This window comes from Theropithecus gelada, chromosome 2 (genome assembly GCF_003255815.1).
Source record: "Theropithecus gelada isolate Dixy chromosome 2, Tgel_1.0, whole genome shotgun sequence".
Lineage (NCBI taxonomy): Eukaryota > Metazoa > Chordata > Mammalia > Primates > Cercopithecidae > Theropithecus > Theropithecus gelada.
The window spans coordinates 110,880,022-110,903,187 of NC_037669.1; the positions used below are offsets into that span (position 1 = coordinate 110,880,022).

General features: G+C 38.9%; 2 protein-coding genes across 29 annotated transcripts in view; one reads left to right on the forward strand and one right to left on the reverse strand.

Annotated features, from left to right (window-relative positions):
- Nucleotides 1-9,020, forward strand: part of PEX5L (peroxisomal biogenesis factor 5 like) — a 253,897-nt gene extending 244,877 nt beyond the window's left edge. For 24 of the 27 annotated variants that reach the window (XM_025376858.1, XM_025376860.1, XM_025376866.1 and 21 more), the window contains one exon: nt 1,958-9,020. In XM_025376858.1, the coding sequence (XP_025232643.1) occupies nt 1,958-2,162 (205 nt within the window). In that variant the 3' untranslated portion in view covers nt 2,163-9,020. The remainder of the gene's footprint in view (nt 1-1,957) is intronic. The other 3 variants (XM_025376859.1, XM_025376863.1, XM_025376875.1) reach the window with 2 other exon arrangements.
- Nucleotides 9,021-14,556: 5,536 nt separating this feature from the next.
- USP13 (ubiquitin specific peptidase 13) overlaps nt 14,557-23,166 on the reverse strand; it is a 135,984-nt gene continuing 127,374 nt past the window's right edge. Inside the window, exons 20-21 of one of the 2 annotated variants that reach the window (XM_025377547.1) lie at nt 22,103-22,187; nt 14,557-19,889 (exon numbers count right to left, since the gene is read on the reverse strand). In XM_025377547.1, the coding sequence (XP_025233332.1) occupies nt 19,796-19,889; nt 22,103-22,187 (179 nt within the window). In that variant the 3' untranslated portion in view covers nt 14,557-19,795. The remainder of the gene's footprint in view (nt 19,890-22,102; nt 22,188-23,166) is intronic. The other variant, XM_025377548.1, reaches the window with a different exon arrangement.

A 23,166-nucleotide genomic window follows, 5' to 3' on the forward strand; every position in this document is an offset into this window, starting at 1 on the left:
AGTAGAGCTGCCATCCTGTGAAGCGGGGGCAAAAAGGGCCTCTCAAGTAGGCTCCCTATGTCCATCCATTTATAAATCTCCCTCTCTTGCTTGATTACAAGAAAACCAGAAGAAGGGGTGATTAGAACACCCACTCCATTCCATTATCCAGGTTGCTACATACACCATGACCATTTCTCACTTACCTTTTATTTTCAGGCAGATCTAACAATATAGATGAGCAAATCCCTGGATTATGTGCATTATAATTAGAAATCCAGCCTCATTTTCAAAATTTCTTACCATATGCTTAATACCTACCTTGCAGGATTAAATGAGATCAAGTGTATGAAAAGTTTTTGAGAACAGTAAAGTGGGTGCAAGTTAAAGTGGCATGAGTATTCTTCGGAAGGATCAGTTTGTCAGATATACTCTACAAGGTTGGGGTGAAATGGGGATACTGAAGAGGGCAGACCCAGCAGGTACACCTGGCACCTGAGCAGCAGAGTGGACTAGTGGGTTAGAAGAGCTAGAAGGACTTGAGACAGCATCTAACTCGGCTTGTCTCAGACTCGGTGTTCTCAGGACCCCTCTATACTTTTAGCAATTATTGAGAACCTAAAAGGACTTTTGTTTATGTGGGTTATATCTATCAATATTTACCATATTAGAAATTAAACTGAAAACATTTTTAAAGATTCATTTAGAAAGAATAAATCTTACTACATGTTATAATAACATTTTTTACAAAAAAAAAATGATTATTTTCCTAAACAAAAACAGTTTAGTGGGAAGAGTGACATTATTTCACATTTTTGTAAGTTTCTTTAATATCTTGCTTACTGGAAGACACACACTTACTCCTGCTTCTGCAGTCACTCTGTTGGGATATCATGCACCATGTAGTCTGTGGAAAATTCCACTGTAAGCATGTGAAAAAATGAAAGCAAAAAGGTCAAATAACATCTTAGTTTTATCATAAAAATAATTTTGACCTCATTGATTCCCAAGCTTCTCCAGAGCACACTTTGAGGACTATTGATCTTACTCGGTGATAAGAGCTTTCACATAGATTGATTCAACTGCACCTCACGAAGTTTTTAAATGTCTTTGATTATCCCTATTACACACTCAGGGAAAGTAAGCCTTGGAAAAAAAAAAAAAAAAACAAGAAATTTGCCTACTGCTAAATAACTGGGATTCAAGACAGGTGCCCAATAATAAACTCAATCTACTCTAGCTGTGTTGCTTACATCTAGCCCTAATGGGAAAAATTAGACCACTTTGTTTTTAAGTAGGGCTATATTCTTCCTCTGAGACCTAGTTATAGAAATCAAATCTGCAAATGGATTAAGTGTTCAAATCATTCCTAGAGCAGGGGAAAATTGAATGCATTAATGAATTTGCATGGTTTTGCTATTATTCTTTCTCTCCCACCTGACATTCCTAAAATAAAATGTTTTCTTTCTTTTTTTTTGAGACAGTCTCACTCTGTTGCCTAGGCTAGAGGGCAGTGGTATGATCTCGACTCACTGCAACCTCTGTCTCCTGGGTTCAAGTGATTCTCCTGCTTCAGCCTCCTTTGTAGCTGGGATTACAGGCGCATGCCACTACACCTGGCTATTTTTTGTATTTTTAGTAGATACAGGGTTTTGCCATGTTGGCCAGGCTGATCTTGAACTCCTGACCTCAAGTGGTCCACCTGCCTTGGCCTCCCAAAGTGCTGGGATTACAGGCTTGAGCCACCGTGCCCAGCCTGCTTTTCTTTTTTCTTTCTGACCTCACTATATTTAACAATGATTGCTCACTAAAGAATATAAGAGAATTAGAAAGTTGTTCATTTGATCATCCAGAACACGTTAAGAGATGATTTAAAATTTTAGACTAAAATCACTGAATCCAATTTTGTTTTGTTTTGTTTACATTTGCTAACTCTGAAATGTGACACATTTTAAAATATGTTTTTCTACCTTCTTAGAGAAGCGGTCAGCAATTTTCTCACTGCCCTCAGTTTGCAAAGAAAGAGCAGGAATCAGCAGCAAGTTCCTCATCCTGCAATCTCTGGGAATATCTGGGCTGCCCTCAGAATTGCACTCTCTCTGATGGACCAGCCAGAACTCTTCCAGGCGGCTAATCTTGGTGACCTGGATGTCCTCTTAAGAGCTTTCAACTTGGATCCTTGAAGAAAGAATAATACCAGTACTAATAATCCCCGATCTGTGTGATTGTACTGAAAATGAAAAACTATTTTATTATGAATTTCAAAAGGATAAATCAAATATTCAAAAGGCCATGGTCATATAGCCCAAGGAAATTAATTCCTGTGGACAATGCCCAGTCTCTGTTCAGATCCAAAAGCACAAAATGTTGTATATAGAGTCAAAGTCAGGCTCAATAGAAGAATTAAGAGACTCAAGACAAACCAAGATAAAGTAACTGTGTGTTGAATACTCTTTCCACAAGTTGCAAGCATATTGCAACACACATTCTTTGGGTTTTTTGTCTCCCCTTGCAGCTGATGACACATCTGAGGAACTTGTTCATGGGAAACATGGAAAAAGCACTGCCTCAGATTGGGAAATTCTGACTGTTTCTGAACTGTCTCCTTTTGCAAGACTGAACATAGTTTGGGCCATTGGTGCATGCACATATATTAACTTGTGACTAAAGACAGGCATTGCTTAAACCTGTTCCAATTTTAACTTTTACTGTAGCCCTTTGATTCCAGAGAGGGAGCTTTGCTGGCAAAAGCAGTTTTTGCACTAGAAATTTTTGCTGTTCCCAATCTAAACTTTTCTGGGATTGTATATATGCACTTTAATATCTTATTTATGCCTTGCTGGAGTTTTGTTTTGTTGCTCCAATTTTTAACTTGGGGGTGAAGGATTTGAGAACTCAGCCTCATTAGATCAACGGACCAAATAAACAATTCCTGAAGATAGTTTTTCATAGTGTAGGATTTTGAAGGAGTGTTTTTCTTAAAGCAGATACGATGACATAAGGCGTAAATATGGCAAACAGATCTTTTCATTCACATGCTTTCTGGGACTGTATGAACATAAGAAAGACACAAGGTACTGCCTCTGCATGCATTCTCTGCAGGAAAAAAGTTTGATGATATCGTGATTTATATTGAGTTCAAATTAACTTTCTTAAGTGTCATATTCTACTGGCTTTCTAACTGCCCTGCACACCAATATTCCTTTTAAACCATAAATATTTTAAATAATATTTCTTAAGAGTGATAAACAACATTTTTCCTAAAAATTATGTTTTTTTTTAGTTTCATAATAACCTGCACTGTTCATCCTCTTGCATTCTAAGTAATAGAAGAGCAACACTTTCAAACCAAATCTCACTGAATGCCAGTGATTTCATATGAAAGATGCAATACCTCTTTGGCTCTTTGAACATTTAGCAAGTATTGGGAATTTTCTGTTGGCAGTGGTGTTTTCGTTGGTTAAATTCCACTTAGTTCTCTAGAGTGTTTTGTATGTGTTCGGGGCTTGATGATTATTTTGAAAGACACATTCTTTTTAAAGAATTAGGAACATTGTTTGCAAAATGCTAATCAGAATATAATTTTACCAGTGTCAGGTCTAGTAAGTTATCCCATTCTTCTTTACCTGGTCTCCTCCCTTCATCTAGAACCTTCCCCAAAGTAGTCTAATCCTAACTTTTTCTTTATGTTCTTTGATTAGTAATATCTCATTCCACTCATGATTATAGTTACCCACAAAAAATGAAACAAAATGACATCAACAAAAAAAAACTCCACAGAATTGGGGTCAAAACAGTCTAATTGCCCAGGGAATAAGCTTCTACTGAGGGGCAAATGTGCACACGTGCTTATAAAATGAATGCAAGGTGCAGGAATAAAATCCTCTCCTCTGTCACATTTGAAGTCCCTGGGTTGTGAGAGGGCCTCAAGTTAACAGAAACCACAAGTCCTTGAGGCTTACGTATGTTATAACCTATTCTAGTTTATAAAGACAAAGAGCTGAGGCCACTGTGAGGAGTGTCAGGTTTTGATATTCATTGTCAAAGCTCACTTGGGCCAGGTGAGAGCTCCAGCTGGTCAGCAGAAGGCAGAGGCATTCAGGCACTCATCATGGGTAGCGGCAACCACCCAGTCTCAGCCCATGCTTCTCTACAGTCTCAGCAGCAAAGTAAAGCTCAACAATACTTTCAAGAATGGTATTCTGAGAGTTGTAGAATTCGAGAAACCCAGTCTGGTAAGGACTCTTGGGGCCAGCCTCCCAGCCGTGGCAGGGCCTGCTTGAATATGCCTGATGGAACAGCATCCTTTCCTTCCCTGCTCCTTCCTTCTACCATCTCTGTACCTTGACCAGAAAGTCAGCTTGAATAGTCCATGAGGAGCCTCTGAACAAAGGATTCAAAACAAACTTGGGAAGTGTTCTGTGATGCCATTCTATACTTTGAGGAGCAACTGAATTTGCAGCCTGAATTTAAAGCCTGAAACTAGTATAAATGTCAAATAATTAATTTGTTGCTAAATGGTGGCAAATTTTGTGGCCCAAGTTTTATTTTGCTATTGGAACACAAACTCCAAGGAGCTGTTTTAGGGAAGACTAAACAATTTTCCATTCTCACCATTATTTGGCAACTTGCAGAGCATTTTTAGTAGGACTTTCTCCAGTATATGTAGTATCCATCAGATCTAAGATTTTTTGTAGGCTGTCAAGAAGTCCAGAATTATGACCCAAAAGGAAAAGAGTTGCATTTTTCAATAATATTTTTTATAAAATTAGGTAAAAACCATTATTAAAACATGAGTGACAAGCTGGGTGTGGTAGCTCACGCCTGTAATCCCAGCACTTTGGGAGGCTAAGGCGGGCAGATCACGAGATCTGAGGTCAAGACCAGCCGACCAACATGGTGAAATCCCAACTTTATTAAAAACACAAAAATTAGTCAGGCATAGTGGCATGCACCTGTAATACCAGCTACTCAGGAGGCTGAGGCAGGAGAATCGCTTGAACCAGGGAGACAGAGGTTGCAGTGAGCCGAGATTGCACCACTGCACTCCAGCCTGGGTGACAGAGCGAGACTCTGTCTCAAAAAAAAAAAAAAATAAAGAAAAAAATAAAAAGAGTGACAGTTTATAGGAATAGAGCACCACCAAAAACTAAGTAGCAAGACTTTAGAACAGTCTTTTTGTATAAGTCATATACAGTAAATGTTTGGTTTTTTAAAAGTGCATCTACTTTATTTTTTGGCAGAACTATTTTTGGCATCTCATCTTCAGGGCATGAAATTGTCATTTAATTTACTCTTTCTGTTTGAAAGGGGAGGGTATCCTTATTTCCCTTCTGAGGTACTCTGAGAAGGCCTTGAGTTTCCTTTCTCATGTACTAATGTATAACAGCCTAACAGCTCCTAGAAGATCATATTCTTACTAGAATGGCCATTCAGTTACATAGAGGTGACTTCCGGGGACTGACTTCGCCTGTAGATTCAATGAAAATACAGAGAAAGCCAGTGATTATTGCTGAGTTTCAAAATATAACCATTTCTAGTAGGCTACTTCTACATGCTCTTGTACCTTCCTGGTGAGGAGGAGGCAGAGGGATAGGGTAGAGGAGGAGGAATAAAGATCCCTCTCACTGGGCCAATCATACTGATTCATTCCCTTTACTTCCTCCAAAACAAACTCCCCATGACTCCTGAAAAATGGGCAGATCTTGTCCACCAGGAAACTTTAATAGAATACTATGCACTGTGCTTTCTCAGCCAATCTGGATTCCTACTAGAACAGGAAAGTAAAGAAACATAACTGGGTAGGAATGTCCACTTATGTTTCACAAACTCACTTTCAGAGTTTCATGCCACTTTCTTCATTCTTCTCTTTAAGAGACTATTATATTGAACATGGGCCCCATGTCTAAATGCTTGTATAGATAAATATTTCTGGTATAATCTTGCCATACAAGCGAGACTTGAACACAGTTGAAGCTAGTCCCACTTATAATAAGAGCTTCCAAACTCTTTATCATAAACTTTGTCTGTGAGCTTGGGAATATAGAGAAAGCAAGTTGGTCATTCTGAGACCCTTCCTCATTTGCCCTGAATCAGTTCCCCAAGATTGGACTGTACTTTAAGCTAGTTGTTGTAACAGTGGTGGTTGTTGTTTTATATCTTGAGATACTTCTACAACATTCTAGAAACAGGGTATTCTAAAGGTTTACTTTATATGCCATCCCTTTTGAACTCTCTTATTTTAGAAATTATTACACATGCACACTTATGATTTCAACCTTGTAAAATAATTTCAAATTCATTCCCTATCCACATTTTACCACAGTTTCCCTATCATCTCAGTAGTTATAGAACTGGTTGAAATTAAACTGTTTTGAACTAAGAAGTAGATACATACATATATATATTTTTAAAGAGTGTTCATAGATAAACTCTGGCATAAAGTTTGTAAAAAAGCAATTTTTTAAAAGCAAAACGTATAACCTCAGGTACAAAAATATTGCATGCATTAGTACTTGCAAATTTGCCTACTCAAATATTAACCAAAGCATGCAAGATAACTTGACTGAATGTAAATTTACACAGTGCATGATTAAGTCTCATAGGTTAGCCTATTGTTCCTTGCCTCTGTACAAGGGAGCATTTTTATGAACTTTGTGTTAGTTTTTCTATTTGCTTTTCTTATCCTATCCTTGAGATTGTTTTCATGCTATCACACTGAACTTTACAGATATTCACACATCTGGTTTGTACAGTATTACCAGTACCAAACTAATCCTCTGAAGAATCTGGGTACTTAGACATCTAAACACTTTTTTAAAAACCAGTTGAGGCACAACAGATCCGAAACTTAAACAAATCCAAGTGTCTAAATGCTACTAAACTAAATCATGTTGACTGCCTCAGCACATAAAGGTTTGGACTCTAAATTCTTAATAATGCATTTCAAAATTTTTCCTAAAAGTTTGGGAATAAATTAGAAAAACTGATATTCTAAATAAGATGAGGCGGTTGGGGTAATGTCAGGCACATCAAAATCATCACACAGCCAAGTAGATATGAGGCCTTAATTTCCATAAATGTCACATAGCGAGTGTGTGGGGTATCACAACATTGTTCTGATACAGCCCTATTTGTATGGTAGTTGAGCTGCTTGGGCTATATGTCCCTTGAGAAACTGGACTTGATAAACAGGTCTAAAAACACTGATATTTAGGGAGTGATGAGGTGGTTTCATGGTCACTCAGAACCAACTCTGAAATCCTCTCACTGCCTTTTCCCATAACCGCTATTTTATGAGGAGACCAGAAAGGGAGAGAGCAAAGCTCAGTGAGACCATATGGTCTTACATTAGTAACAGCTTTGTTACTCACTCCATATACCCCTGTACCCCTACACAATACCATGAGCTCAAAGACAGAATTCTACACATAACAGACACAGCAAAGGCCATTATGGGGAGGCATTAAACAGTTACGAGGAAAGAAAAAAAAAAATTAAACTGCGAGGTTTAACAACCTCTCATGTGGTATTTTGCGTTGAACGAAGTTTCCACTACCTGCAACCTCAGCAGAAATACCAAAATAACACAGTCTAGAGACAAGTGTCCCAATCTCAGAACTGTTTTCTCAGGACCTTCTCCATAAGAGAAAACTAACTTGCAGTGCTGCAGAATGTCACAGCAAAAACCCTGATGAGCTCCATGAGATACTTTTAGAAGCCTGCACTCAAAATAATATTAAGATGGTAACAACAACAGTTAGGCAGTTCTTTGCTCAACTATAAAATGTGCATCATTCGTTGGGGGAGGGGGAGGAGGAGGGATGGTGGTCTTTGGATTTCTTGGAAAGGGAAATGGTATAACACAAAAAGACTAAGAGATACACACACTCAGCTCAGTAATTTGAGCATTTGGCATTTTCACTGAGATATATAGCATTTCTGCACGGATACCATACAAGAATTCTACCATGTGAGAAATGTGTTCATGGTGCACTACATTACCAGTAGTTAAGGGAAATACAGCAAACCTAAGTTTTTACCAACTTCCTTTCATTTTTCCCTATATATCATCTAACCCACACTTTCTTCAATTTACATTGCCCAAATTTGTTTACATTGGTTGAAAAAAATCTGATTAATTTATTAAACTTTTTACAAACTGTAACATTTAACTATTTAGAAATGACATTTCTACATGTTTTATATGTCTATGAATATTGCATATCTAATCTAATCTAAAAATGTTGTTTTGAGATAATTCTTCTGTGATGCTTCCTCATCATGCTCATAAATGTTTAAAGTCTTGGGATTTCATTTTCAGGCTGAAATAGATAACAAGAAAAAAAATTGTTTAAATGTTTACATTGACTTACTAAATTAATACCAATTCAAATTAAGTGACCTATAGTAAATGAATGGCAATGGGGGGGAGGGGATTTTAAAGTTATTGGCATATTATGTGATATTGTATCAGTGATTTAGTGAAATAATATGTATCATAGCACAACTCTGTTGGGTATTAAGGCTTCATCTTAGTATTTCCCTGCGTTGCTCTTTGAAATAAAATTACTACCATAGAAATAACCTCTTACCATATTGATGTGTTTAATTTACTGAGTTGGCTTCTAATTTGCATACCAAGATTAAGGTAGTATTTTTGTACTATTATTGGAAGCATGCCTTCCCTTTTTCACATTATTAAAATCGTATTTATATTTGTGCAGTTTTAAACTATGTTTTCAAATAAACTTTGCGGCTTCAAGGTCTTTTCAGGAATCTTTCAAAATGGGATTTGGGAATCAGAACTGCTTCTGATCAAATGGAATCCAATTTGTACTACTGGCTAAAGGTCCTTTATGAAATACTGAATATTACTACATATGATTTTGCATGAGCTATCTGGAAATCAGGAATGCATTTTTGGATATACAACAAAACTTTAAAAATCTTCCTCCTTTGTTAATTTTTTAAGACTAAAATATTATTTAACCTGAAATTGAATTTTGTGATTCTTTTTAGAATAAAAATATTAAAATAAATTTCAGTTTTAGGGTCTTTTGGTTTTCTGGTCAGTCAATAAATATTTAGGTACATATTAAGTGCTGACACCATTCTGGGCATAGGTCACAGTAGTAAGTGAATGAAATCAAACTTGCCCTTGAAGAACTTAGATTTCTGTGAAAGGACGCCTACAAATACTTTAACAAATAAGAATGCCATGTGCTACAAAGTACTAGAACAAGGCAAATAAGTTATTATGAGAACGAGTGGGGGGCTCCTTTATCTGTAGGTGGTCAGGAAAGTTTTCTCTTCCATGACATTTGGACTGAGATTTGTTGACAAGTAGAGCTGGGGACAATGCTACTGGCAGAGCCAATACCTTGTGCAAGATCCCAAGGCAGCAATGAGCTTAGTGTGCATTCAGGAAGAAGCGGGGACAGGGCGGTAAGGGCTGTGAGCTGCGAGACCTTAGTAGATGGCCTGGCAGATGGAAGATCATGGGAGGCCTTCCCAGAGCAGAGTCAAGGGCAGATTTGCTCCACACAAAGATGACGGTGTTCAGACTGAAGTTGCTGTTTTTCCAAACCATTTTCAAAATAAAGTCCTTGAGTCAGGTTGGTAGTGGAGGGAACTGCAGGCTAAGAGAAGAGAGCTATACAGCAAGAGACTGGAGCATCCCTTTCTCACTTGTCACTGTTCCATCTTTCAATCTGAGGCAGCCCCTGACCTTCGTAGAATTCCATTTTTTCTCCTATAAAATCAAGCTGTACATATTTCTTTCCCGCTTCACTGTTGTGCTATGTAAGGTAAAAATCCAACTATCTAGTGATTAATTGAGGCTTCTCCCCGACTCCTTGAATATCTCAAGCCTCTTTCATATCCCCTACTTCCACTTTTTAAATGTAAACTATATGAATTTCCTGAAATAGCTGTGTTCTCTCCGTGTGTATATAAAAGCAACTGAAGGTTGAAGAGTTCTTTATATTCTTTACAAGTTTCCTTAAAGCAATACCTTAATTACCCAACACTTTAGGGCTCGTGAAGGACTTTTTTTTTCTTTCTTACATCTATAATAAATAATTCTGCCTAGTAATCATCTTAATGCATCAGAATTCAGGGAACTGATGGCTAGTTTTAGTATTTCGCCCTGTGGAACTAACCTGCCGATCCTCAGTAGGCCCCATGCTTAAGGTTGCTTCCCTGAGCGGAGATGGCTGGAAATGAAGCAGCTCAAGTTCTTTGAAAGGGGGACACAGAAGCAGCTGATATTTACTGAAACTGGCAGATTCCTAGGCTATATGTTTCTACCCTGCCATTTAACTCCAATGGACATCCTCGTCCTAAGTTTCTGCCTACTGCATATAATGAACATAAAAGCAAAAACTGTATATGGTGAAAAAAAATCGCTCCTAGATTAAAAATGGACTAAAGATCACATCTAATTCTACAAACTGTAAAAACTGACCCAGGAAAAAGTAGGCTTGAGAAAAATAACCAATATGATAGCTAGCATTGCTCCTGGTAAAGACTGCTATTGATTAAACATTGACAAAAGAAGAAACTCTTCTTGACAAAATTTAGGTTTGCAAAATTTCACCTAGTGAAGCTGGACCTGGTGGAAATAATGGTTGCAAAAGGGACTCTGCAATAGCAAAAGTTTTCATAAGGAAAAATCATAAGGCTTAAAATTAAATGATGACTCAGATGGTTCTCCTAAAATTTACAGAACTGATACCAATTATACTAATTTCATCAAAACAGAAAAAAATGCAAAAGCTTGGAAATAACTCAACTGGGTAACTATTTCACACCTTCTTCTCTCTCCTCAAATCCCTAAATTCCCCCATCCTCACTCTCAACTGATGGATTTGCTTCCTATTTTCCTGAGAAAATAAAGCAGGCAAAAGAGAACTGTCAGACTCTCTCAGCACTGTGCCTCCTCACCACCAGCAGCTGCACTCGTGGTCTCTGCCTTCCTACTATTGTCATGGTCTTTCTATGTCCTTGCCTAAATCAGCTCCCCACTTTGGCACCAGATCCCATCATCTTTTCCCTGCTCAAGGACATCAGATCAGCTCAAGGACATCTTCCATCTCTCTTTCGCATCCTTAATATTTCGATTTCTATTTGACCATCTTGTTTCTCACATTTAAAAACAAAAACCTTCTCTTGACGTCACCCCATTTCCCATCAGCCACCACTCCCATCTTTGCTTCCCATAGTGGTAAAACTCCTCAAAGAGTTGGCTGCATTCATTATCTGCAATTCCCCTTCTCCCATTCTCTCTTCAACCCATTCCTTTCACTGTGCTTCCAAATATGTTCCCACAGAGATCACCCAGGACCTTGATTCTCAGTCCTCAGCTTACATACCCTATAATGGTTATTGGAAAGCTGATCACTCTCGACTCATTAAGATACCTCCTTGGCTTTCACTCCAGGCACCATGCTCTTGGCTTTCCTCCACCTTGACAGTCACACCTCTCAGTCTCATTTGTTGGCTTGTCCTCTCCCTGATTTCTTAGGTGGAAATCCCCCGGGGTTCAGTCCCTGGACTTCTATTTCCTGTCTTCCTCCATTGGTGACTGTACCCAGGCCCACTGTTTCAAATAGCATCTAGATGCCAACAAGTCCCAGATTTCTATCTTTAGTCCAGAACTCTCTCCCAAAATCAAGTTGGATATCCAGCTTCCTACTCAACATCAACCATGGAATTCTAATAGGTGTTTCAAACTTAACACATCTTAAACTGGACTCCTGGTCATCTTTCTCCACCATTATCACCCCAATCCCACTAAGCCTTCCCTATCTTAGTTGATTGTAACTACACTCTTCAGTTCCTCAGGATAAAAACTTTGGGGTTAGCTTTAGCTACTCTCAATTCCCCGATACCCTACATCCTATGCATCAGGGAATCCTGTGGGTCTTACCTTCAAATGTATCCCAAATCCGACCATTCTCACTAGCTTCACTGCTCCCCCTCGTTTGAGCCATCATCCTCCCACCTTGCTGACCACCTTTATCCTTGCCTTCCTACCATCTAGTCTTAACAAAGAATTTATGAAACTTCAGTCAGATTGGGTCATTGCTCTGCAAAAGGCCCTATAATGGCTCACCATTGCACTCTAGAGTCAAGCCCTTCCCAAAGCCTCCCAGGTCCAGGCAATCTGGCCCCTCTCTGACCTCCTCTCCCATTACTCTCCCCCCAACTCCCTTCTTTTGAGCCATACTGATCCTTTTGATGCTCCTCTGACATAGACATGCCCCCACTGTGGGGCCTTTGCACCAGCTAATTACTCTGACAAGCATATTCTTTCCCCAAATATCCCCTAGGATGACTCCTTCATTTCCTTCAAGTCTTAGTTCAAATCTCACCTCCAGATGATTTGTTTCCTAAGTACTCTATACTGCAATCTGTATCCTCACCTCCCCTGTATGTTTTCTTTTTTCCATAGCACTTAGTACCTCTTGTTATAGAATCTACTTATTTTTTATGTTTACTATCTGTCTCTCCTTGCCAAAATATAAGACTCAACAAGGGCAGGAATATTGTCTTTATTTACTGATATATTCTAAGAAAAAAATACATAGCACATAGTAGATGTTTATTATTTATTGAATGATGAACCATGCTACTTAAATTAACAAAATTAACTGACTTAATGAAATTATCTCCAGAAAAATACTCTTGGAAAAAAGTCATCAATGTTGGTATAATTCTGATATTTAAAAAAATCTTTTACATTAAAACAAAGGGTCAAAACCTCCATAGAACCAATGCTAAATGGGTGAAAATGGTGATATAAAAATGCCCTGTGTTCACCAGATTGTCATATGCTTTATGTAGCTCACCTCAGGTATTATTATGCCCACTACACAGATGAAAAGACTGAATCTCAGGGAATTATGTGTTTACCAAAGTCACACAGCTAGTCTGTGTTGGAAACAGGATTTGACTTCAAGTCTGTACGCCTCCACTCTTGCAATTATACCACCCTGCCTCCCTACCACACTGAAAGACTTTTCCTAGTTGATTTTTAAATGACTGGTTGCATGAGGGATGAGAATGGCTCACTGTTTCCTATTAAATTTCCCACTACAACTGAAGTTTGTCACCAACAGCATTTGAAAAGCAGGACTAAAAATTCAACAGTGCGTATTCACACTGGTAAACTCCCCCATTAGGCATGAAGAGATATAGCAAATGGATGTGAGTTGAAGGGGGCTTGCAAACATTGTCCCAAAAACATTCTCTGGTGGCAAATAATTCTTCACAATCCAATCATTCCCTCATTGTTTTATTCCCCTCACCAAAACATATGGCAGAACACTGAAGCTGGTCCTTTACTTGGATTTTTAAATATATAGGTTCATTCTTCTAAAAAATTTGAGCATCAAATGGATTTTTAAGCACTGATTAACATATCCTATATGGTAGGCAAAATAATACCTCAGCGAAGATGTCCACATGCTAATACTCAAAACCTGTGAATATGTTACTTTACATGGCAACAGCAACTTTGCAGATGTGATTACGTTAAGGATCTTGAGAAGAATATTCTAGATTATCTGGGTGAGATCAATGTAATCACAAGGGGTTTTTTTGCTTTTTGCTTTTTGTTTTTTTAAGATGGAATCTCACTCTCTTGCCCAGGCTGGAGTGCAGTGGTGCCATCTGAGCTCACTGCAGCCTCAGCCTCCTGGGTTCAAGTGATTCTTCTGCCTTAGCCTCCCAAGTAGCTGGGATTACAGGCGTGCACCACCATGCCTGACTAATTTTTATATTTTTAGTAGAGGTGGGGCTTTGCCATGTTGGCCAGGCTGGTCTTGAGCTCCTGGTCTCAAGTGATCCACCCGGCTTGGCCTCCCAAAGTGCTGGGATTACAGGTGTGAGCCACCAGGCCTGGCCCACAAAGGTCTTTATAAGAGGGAAGTAAGTCAGCCACGGGAGATGTGACAACGGAAGCAGGGGCTGCAATGTTGCCAATGCTGTGAGGAAACCACGAGCCCAGGAATATGAGCAGGCTCTAGAAGCTAGAAAAAGCAGGAATTGATTCTCCCTTACGGCTTCCCTACCAACTCCTTGATTTTAGCCCCGTAAGACCATATGCATAGTAATACATTTATTATTTTAAGCCACTGAGTTCATGGTAATTTGTCACAGCAGCAATAGAGAACTCATACACCTTAGAGACACAGTGTCATAGAAGTGCCTAAGTCTCTGGACATAGCTTGTGCCCACTCTGCTTTTATCTGTGTTAAGGGGGCCATCAGCAAACCAAGATCCAGGGGAACAAGAGAAAGATTTGTGACGTGACATCCAGCAGATAAAGTCCAAGGCAGGAGACTCTGCCCTGCCCCAAATCCTTCCTCCTCCACAGAGGTAACAATGTGCCATCACTGAGGGTCCACTGTGATGGCTGCCTGGTAACGCCAAGAACCCCTAAAAAGAAATAAGATTAGTCATTGTCTCAAGTTACCTGTTCCACTGACAGATGAAAACAATCAATGGCAGAATCCGTTTACTTGGCATTTTTCAAAATTAAAGAAAATAAGAGCCATAAAGGGCCTCAGATTGTGAGAATAGCTTTTAATTTAAAACAATTGAAGCAATAAATCATCCATCTCTCTTTCCATCACAGGCAAATACTCTCCCAAAACATTTGATATAGTTTAACAACAACTGTGACTAGTGCAAAATCAAATAAATACAAACTCTTTCAGGAGCCAACATCAAAACCTGCTGGACAGGTAGGCACAGGAACAGACTCAGCCTCTGCTAAGGCTGAGACAAGCGGCACATTGAGAGTGGCAGGATTTGTGCAGTGTTTCAACACACTCAGCTTTGAACAGACTCAACAATACCTGGGGAGGGGAAACCACAAGAGAATTTTGCCTACAATGAAACGAATATGCCCAACACCCTCATGTGGCTAATATCTTTGGCATCTAGAAGATGCTAGCAAAGGTGCAAAGGTAGCAGCTCCCAGGCAAAGCTGAAGACAGGCAGGTTGGCCTCATTTGCTTTTGTCTTTTAATTGGGATCATACATATATACTGGTTTTTCGGCAGAAAAAAAAAATCTGCTTTCTAGGAGATGTTCGGTGCCTCATAGTGCTCCTGACTCCAGCAAACATATTTGTGTTGTTTCTGTTTATTTAGATGCTTTGCAGAATTGCCTTTCCTATTTACAGATTTCACTGCCGACCTCACACCATGTAAGTCTAGAGTGGGGCTGTCCAATAGAAGTATAACGTTATCCAGATATCTAATTTTAAATTCTTTAGGGGATACATTTTTTTTAAAGATAAAAATGGGTGAAAAGAATTTTAATGATACATATTACATTGTTAATATTTTACCTAATACATCAAAAATAGTGTCATTTCAGCATGTTATCAATATGAAATACTTTAAATTCCTTTTTGGTACCAAGCCTTCAAAATCTGATGTGTATTTTATGTATACAGCACAGTCTCGATTTGAACAAGCCAAATTTTGAGTAGTCATCGTCCCATATGGCTGTTGACTGCCACATTGAATAGCACAGGCCTACAGAGTCTTATGCAAACTCTTTTAGAGTCATTTACGGAGTGGAAAATCTATGTGACACTGCGCTGGTGATCTCAGACACCAACTCAAGAGTACAGAACCTTGTTGTATAGCCTAGGATATTTTTTAAATCTAAAGTAAGGATATTATCAATCCCATCCCCTGCTCCTGCCCCTGCCCCCTGCCACCTCCCCACAGAAGGCCTGTACTGATGTGATTTAGCAACAGTGATGCCTACAAGATGACAAAGACGGCCTTTCTGTGGGAGACAATTGTGTCAGCACTTATTTGGGGATCATAGCTCTAACTGAATTAAAATTTTGTTTCCCATCCTCTTCTAGAATTTTAAAATATTCTATAAAGGTGACAGATTTAGTTGAAGGCAGTTCTGAGGCTTTTCTAGGAGGACATTTTAAATGGATTTTTGTTTTGTTTTTGAGGGGGATGGAGCCAAAGTACCTCATGGACTGGAAAGTTGTTTGTTTCAAGAGTAGAAAAAAGTGGGGCCGGATGCGGCAGCTCATGCGTGTAATCCCAGCACTTTGAGAGGCTGAGGCAGGTTGAGGTCAAGAGTTCAAGACCAGCCTGGCCAACATGGCAAAACCCTGTCTCTACTAAAAGTAGAAAAATTAGCCAGGCTTAGTGGCGTGCACCAGTAATCCCGGCTACTTGGGAAGCTGAGGCAGGAGAACCACTTGAACCTGGGAGGCCGAGGTTGCAGTGAGCTGAGATTGCACCACTGCACTCCAGCCTGGGCAACAGAGAGAGACTCTGTCTCAAAAAAAAAAAAAAAAAAAAAAGTGGGATGACTACCCAAAAAAGTATAGATAAGTGGAGTAGGAATACAGAGGGGTGTCAGGGGCACTAAGAATAACACAGGTCCTCCACTGGGGAGTATAAGCTGTAACAATGCAAAAATACAACATCCAAACCTGTAAGTGATCCCTCATATTTCACATTGTCAGACTTTAGTGGTAACCACAGGAAAATAAAAATAAAACATTAGGGCAAGAGAGGACTTCTGAGCTAATCTAGCCTAACCCACTTGTTTCAAACAAAAAGGCCCAGAGAGGTACAGTGATTCAGTACCACCTCACTTAGAGTGGAGTCAGGATCCAGACCCAGGTGCTCTCACTATGAATTGCAGGTAAGGCTCTGGTTCAGGTAAAGGGAATAAATGACTCAGGGAGCAAGAGGCTCGAGCTATCCCCATTGGACTTCCTATGGCCCAAAGTAACCACTGGGAAATGTTAGGCACATTCTCTTGTAGGTAGGAGAAAGCAGCCTAGTCAATTCCAAAATACTGAAGCAACGTTGATGTAAAGGGTCACTAACACATGATTCTTCCAAAGTCTTTTCTGCATACTTTTTTTTTCCTTTACAAGAAAATCCCAATCTGAACCAAACTGGATTTCTGATTGGTTATATGGGAATTTAGATCAACTGGCAAAATAAAAACTTTGATACATTACCTTTTCCAAAGACACATTCATTGGAATTCTACACAAATGAACATCAAAAGATATTTACAAGAAGAAAGTGCTGTCTTTCACACAGACACCCATATACAGTGAGAATTTCACAATTAGACCACCATGCCTCACATAGAGGACTCCTAACAGACTGATAATGAGTTGACACAATCCACACGTTATTCCACTTTTCACTCACAAGTAATTGTGTCTACACAAGTGTAAAATTAAGCAGTACATTCCAGACTTTTATAGGGGAACCTGCCTTGTATATATTGAGATACACATATAAATACGTTTTTAAGCAAGTAAGAAACCCATTATTTACTCCAGTTTTTCCCAGCTCTCAATCTGAAGTAAAGAATAGCACATATACAAAACTTTGCCTTGTAGAAATAGCCCTTTGTGTTGTGAGGCAGAAGAAAAGGCAGCCATAGCAGAATTTCTTACAATATGTCTAGGCATCAAAAGGGCTAGTTAATGAAATCAAACGATTTATAGCCTATAGTCTTAAATATTGATTTTACACCACTGATTTTTCAAAGTTTTATTACAAAATTTTTATTTTATTCAAAATACACATGCTGTCTTTATCCACATTTCAATCCAAACCCCTCGGTCACCCCCAATTCCAAAAAACAGGTCTTTGCTTTATAACATCGCTGAAAACAAGCCATTTTTGATGCGGGTTTGGAATTATTATTCTATGACACTCCCTCTGCCCTAAGGGGACTGGATTTTGTAAGGCTGCTTAGTGTGGGGATGTCCACGGGAGTCAGTGACTCTCATAACAGAGTGGGACTGCTTTAGGAAATCCAAGTCAACATTAGGAGGTGACACCAGTGGGCACACTTGAGTAGAAAAGTACTGCACCGTGAGCTCCCTCCTTCTGCCAATCTCATTTGTTCCCAAATTGAGGAAAACATCAGAGGAGAAAAGGCAGTCTACTATGACACACCAGAGCACACCACATTCTACTCATTGAAAGTTCACTGTAACCAATCTCACTGTATCTCAAAGCATGATTGGAAAGAAGGGCAGGTGTCATCATACCATTGTTCAGATGAGGACAGTGAGGCACAAGAAGGATGAAGGACTTGCCCAAGGTCCACAGCCAACTAGGAGAAGCACCCAGGTCTCCAGGTCATGGACCTCAGACACCATGTCCCTCGCTCACATGGCACCAAAGGATCACCTATGAGACAGGGCCCCCCAACATACCCAGAATCCTGATTGCTCACAACTCACTACATCCTAATCCAATGTCTGTGCTTTATTTCACCTGGTTGTTCTGTTTATTTTCCTACAGTTTCTAAAAAGACCCTTTCAACCAAACAAATACATGTTAAACAGGCAGCAATAAATCCTTTTTCATTTGACCGAATAATCTGAAATAGCAACTCCAGAGACTCTAGAATTTGGTACAGACCAGTAGGAAAATTATAGAAATTACAGAATGCTATCATTCCACTTTTCATCACATTGGAAACTCTAATCTAATCCCAGGTTGCAACTAAAATGCCGAAATAACCAAAATGAAAAGGATAGTCTATATAAAATTTCTTTGCATCTAAAATCCTTAGAGTGTCCAAGATCACACTGTCGGTCACATCAGATAAGCAGTAAAGACAAGTCAGAAGGTGATAAACCAAAAAAGGGCAGAGATGAGACTATGGCCCCAGAAAAACAAGGAAATGGAGGCAGATAAAGAACTCAGAGACAGGAAAATCACAGACAAATTTGGGGCACGTGACATGACTCCAAAGAGTTATCATGTGAGATGGTAAAAAGAGATTAGCTATTTTAACTAAAAATAAACACCATACCTTTTGGGGAAAGGGGCTGCTGAGAAACAGAGAATTTACCTACCTTTGACAAAGTACAATATTATGCTGCTGTGGGCATCTAGCATTACACCAGCAAATGTCCCAAACCCAAGTGAATTCTTGACAGCACTTAAAGGCATAACTCAGCCCTTTTTTTTACTCCTTAAAATCTAAGTGGGGAACTAATCTTCTCGAAGGTTCCTGAGTCATAGTTTTGTGAAAATATTTACTTGCTTTTTTCAGATATGCTTAATACCAACTGTTCAGCCTTTAAAAACCAACTTGTCACAGATTTTCTAGTAGACTCCCTCTTCTAGTAAGTCTCACACTCTCAGTCACTCTCACACACATTCACACAATCATATTATGAATTTTGATACGACTTAAATTAAAAATATCTTTCATTGCAGAGGCTCTATTATGGACAGAGCATAATATCTACATGGATACATCAGAAACTATTGTATGTCATGAAAAAAATATGTCACAAATAAAGCCCCTCCAATTGCTGATTTTCTGTATGAAACACAAGTGGGCTTTTCATTTGCTGTGGGTAAGGCCACACCACTGGCCACATTATTTGGTTTCTCCGGAGGCCACTACCACTGACCCCCAAAGCAAAATAGAGGGCTGGGGGCACATCTCCATTTCTGATGTGCTGATGGCAGATCCTCCACCAGCAATATGAATACTTTTTTGTTTTTAAATATCATCCTCTTTTTGAACATTTATAAAAACTATCTACAATATAACAGTGTATCATCACTAATAGAAATTTCTTCCCAGTTCTATTTCAGAAGGTGTCAACTGATGGTGCTCTTTAAATAAACTATAAATACCACATGTATTCCTTCATGTCTGGTTGTTTCAACTTCTTCTTCTTCTTCTTCTTTTTTTTTTTTTTTTTTTTTTGGCAAATTAAAAAGGCGTATGGCTTCTTCTTGCCAACTTTTATGTTTGAGGTTTAACTTGGTATCCTGTGGTAAAAGTACATGTAGCCCAGGTCTTTAGGGGGCCTTTCTGAGGCACAAACTTTGTGGTCATTGTAAATCACCCATCTGAAACAAGACAGAAGCATTTGATGGATTTCAGTCAGTTCCAGGAAACTTTACAGAGAGAAGTTACTAAACCATATGGCGCACAATACTTAACCATGATGTTTGAAGATACTATACTCAAGTTCGTTGTATAAAAAGGAACAGAATGCTGGTAGGGAATCACAACTGCTTTTTTTTTTTTAAGAGACCTCATTCTGTTCCCAGGCTGTATGGTAGCACAATCTGAAGCTTCAAACTCCTGGGCTCAAGGGATCCTCTTGCATCAGCCTCCGGAGTAGCTAGGAACACAGGCACATGCCATTATACCCAGCTACAACTTACTTTTTGATTCTTAAGCTCAATCAAAAAGTGGTTACTAAAATGTATCTGGAGCCTCCAAACATTTTAACCTTTGATCCCATAACTCCCTTTATAGAAATCCATACATAGCCTGAGAAATTGAGTCAAAGAATTATGTACAACAATGCTTATTTCAGTCTTAGGTATAAAACTAGCTTAAAACCAGAATTTTTAAAAAATCCACGCAGTGAACTATTATAGAACTATTAAAATTTATTCAAAGAATATTTGCCAAAGTGAGAAAATAATCATGATATAATATGAAATGGGAAAACGCAGGTAAAAAAATTGTATGTACTCTGCACATATTTTAAGCTTTTAGTTAAGTTGTAAATACATGTGCATATTTATATGTAATATGTGTGCATATAGACATATATACACTTTCTTCCAATGAGCCAATACAACAAAGAAAAATATATCAAAATGTAGACAATGGTTATTGTTAGGCTTCCAGAGTACATATTCTTTGTATATTTTTATATTTATAAATTATTTACAATGAATTTTATTGCTTTAAAAGTTATAATTAAGCTATTTTTCTTTTAAAAAGAATTTTTACTTTATTTTCTTTGACTTCATTCCATAAAGTGTTTTTAAAAGAGCTATTGTGTTTGTAATAAAAAGAATTCACGACAAAGATTAAATCCCAACCGGGCGCGGTGGCTCACAACTGTAATCTCAGCACTTTGGGAGACCAAGGCGGGTGGATCACCTGAGGTCAGGAGTTCGGGACCAGCCTGACCAACATGGCGAAACCCCATCTCTACTAAAAATACAAAACTAGCCGGACATGATGGCGCATGCCTGTAATCCCAGCTACTTGGGAGGCTGAGGCAGGAGAATCACTTGAATTTGGGAGGTACAGGTTGTAATGAGCTGAGATTGTGCCATTGCACTCCAGCCTGGGCAACAAGAGTGAAACTCCATCTCAAAAAAAAAGATAAATTGCTGTGCTCAACTATTTTATCAATCAAGTCAAGAAGACAAAACTAAAAGACACACCACAAAAGAACACAATGGAGTCCAGGTGGGAAATGGCCAGTCCTGCAGTGGGAGCCATGGAGCAAGAGGCCACACTCAGGCATTTCTCCAGCGTCCACATGGCCTGAGCACTGCCCTCAAGCAGAAGTGCCAACCCACAGGCCACTCAGTACGGAGCTGCAGGAAGGGTACCAGTGGGGCCTGTAGGGATCCAGCCCAGGGAGAAGGTTCTGAGGAAAGCAGCAGTCTTTCATTCCACAACTGTCTCATTCCCGGTTCACCAAACACTTAACAATTCTACTTAAGAAGGCTGAGAAGCCAACTGCAAGGTTGTAGTAAGGCAATGCACTGAAGGTTTAGAGCTGCCAGATAAGACACAGGTTACCCAGTTACATCTGAGTATCAGGTAAGCAATAATTAATTTCAGTATAAGCATGCCCCATATAATATTTGGGACATAGAATACTTGAAATTTATTTATACTAAAAAATTATTCATTATTTATCTGAAATTCAAATTTAATAGGGCATCCTGGTTTTTCTTATCTTGTTTCATTTTGTTGGCTAAATATGGCAATCCTAGGGAGGTTCCAATTACAGCATACATTCTGCTGCAGGATGCATCTTTATTTTGGGAAGTCACCTTGGTATGATAGTTGAAAGTGGCTTTGAATACCAGCTCTGACATAGCTACTTACTAGCTAAGGTCAAGCTATTCAGCCTCCCTGAGTCTCAGTGTCTTGATGTGTAAAAGGGCATTAACAATGTACCCTTTACAAGACCAATGTGAGAACCAAATGAGATAACATACAATGTACCTAGGAGAGTGCCTGGCATCTAGTAGGTACTCAATAAATCATAGCTATCATTTACCTTCTAAAAATGACTCACCTTCCTTCCTTTTTGATATGGCAAATATAATGACCACTCATTGTGGATGTTCCCATGTGACTGATGAATGCAAATAGCTCATATGCTGTGAAAGAGGAAACAACTCAGTTACAAGGCAGCATTTTCAGAATGAAGAGCACTTCTGGTTAGAATTTAAAACCAACAATAGTATAATCCAGCAACTGTTTAGATTTGAAAGACAAGGTCTATTTATCTTGCTATGTTGACAACTCACACATACTCAGAGTGACACTAAATTCAACCTGCAAATTTGTGATCACAAAAATAGGACATAAATTATCAAAGCACAGCTGATGTTAAATTCAAATGTGGAAAGCAATTTTTAAAAATCCCACAACCCGGTCTGGTGGCAAGCTTATGGGTGGATCTAAAAGGGTAGTCCTGGCTCTATCGCTTCCAAATAGCATGAGGGCAGACAAGTTGTTTCCTCTTTCTGAGCCTGTTTCTTTATGGGGATTAAAAAAAAGTCCACCCACTTTGCAGGGTTGTATAAAACTTAAATGAGCAAGTCAGACTAAAATACCACACAAATGTCAAAATTATGAGGAAGAGAGCAGATAGCTGTTATCATTTATAGAAAAGGATAGTGCTTTGTGCAGGATTTTTCACTTGCTTATGATTATAACTTATGTGGGACCAAACTTCAGGCTTCATGCTTTCTGAACAAGGAGATATATGGCCTCTGAGACAGTGAGACCAATGTTTATTCTCTAACAAGTACCTCCTGCAAAATCAGGCCCAGTACTCTATGATATCCATGTTGAATCCATTTTAGCTCATGTTGCCAAAGTGGCTTCCATGGACAAGTACCAGTCCACTCAGCAAACTGTTACAGACTACAATGAGATAGTATGGAAACTGAGAGTGCACATTTACAAGACTTTAGAGTAATTGAGAGTAAAATGCATGTCCACTGAATTTAATAAGGAAAAAAATGGGCTTGCATATTGATTTTGCTAGTGCTCCACTTTTACTACATTTTCCAAAAAAAATATTGGTTCTGGACAGAGCTTTTCTCCTACTCCTGTCTCTCATTCTTTCTC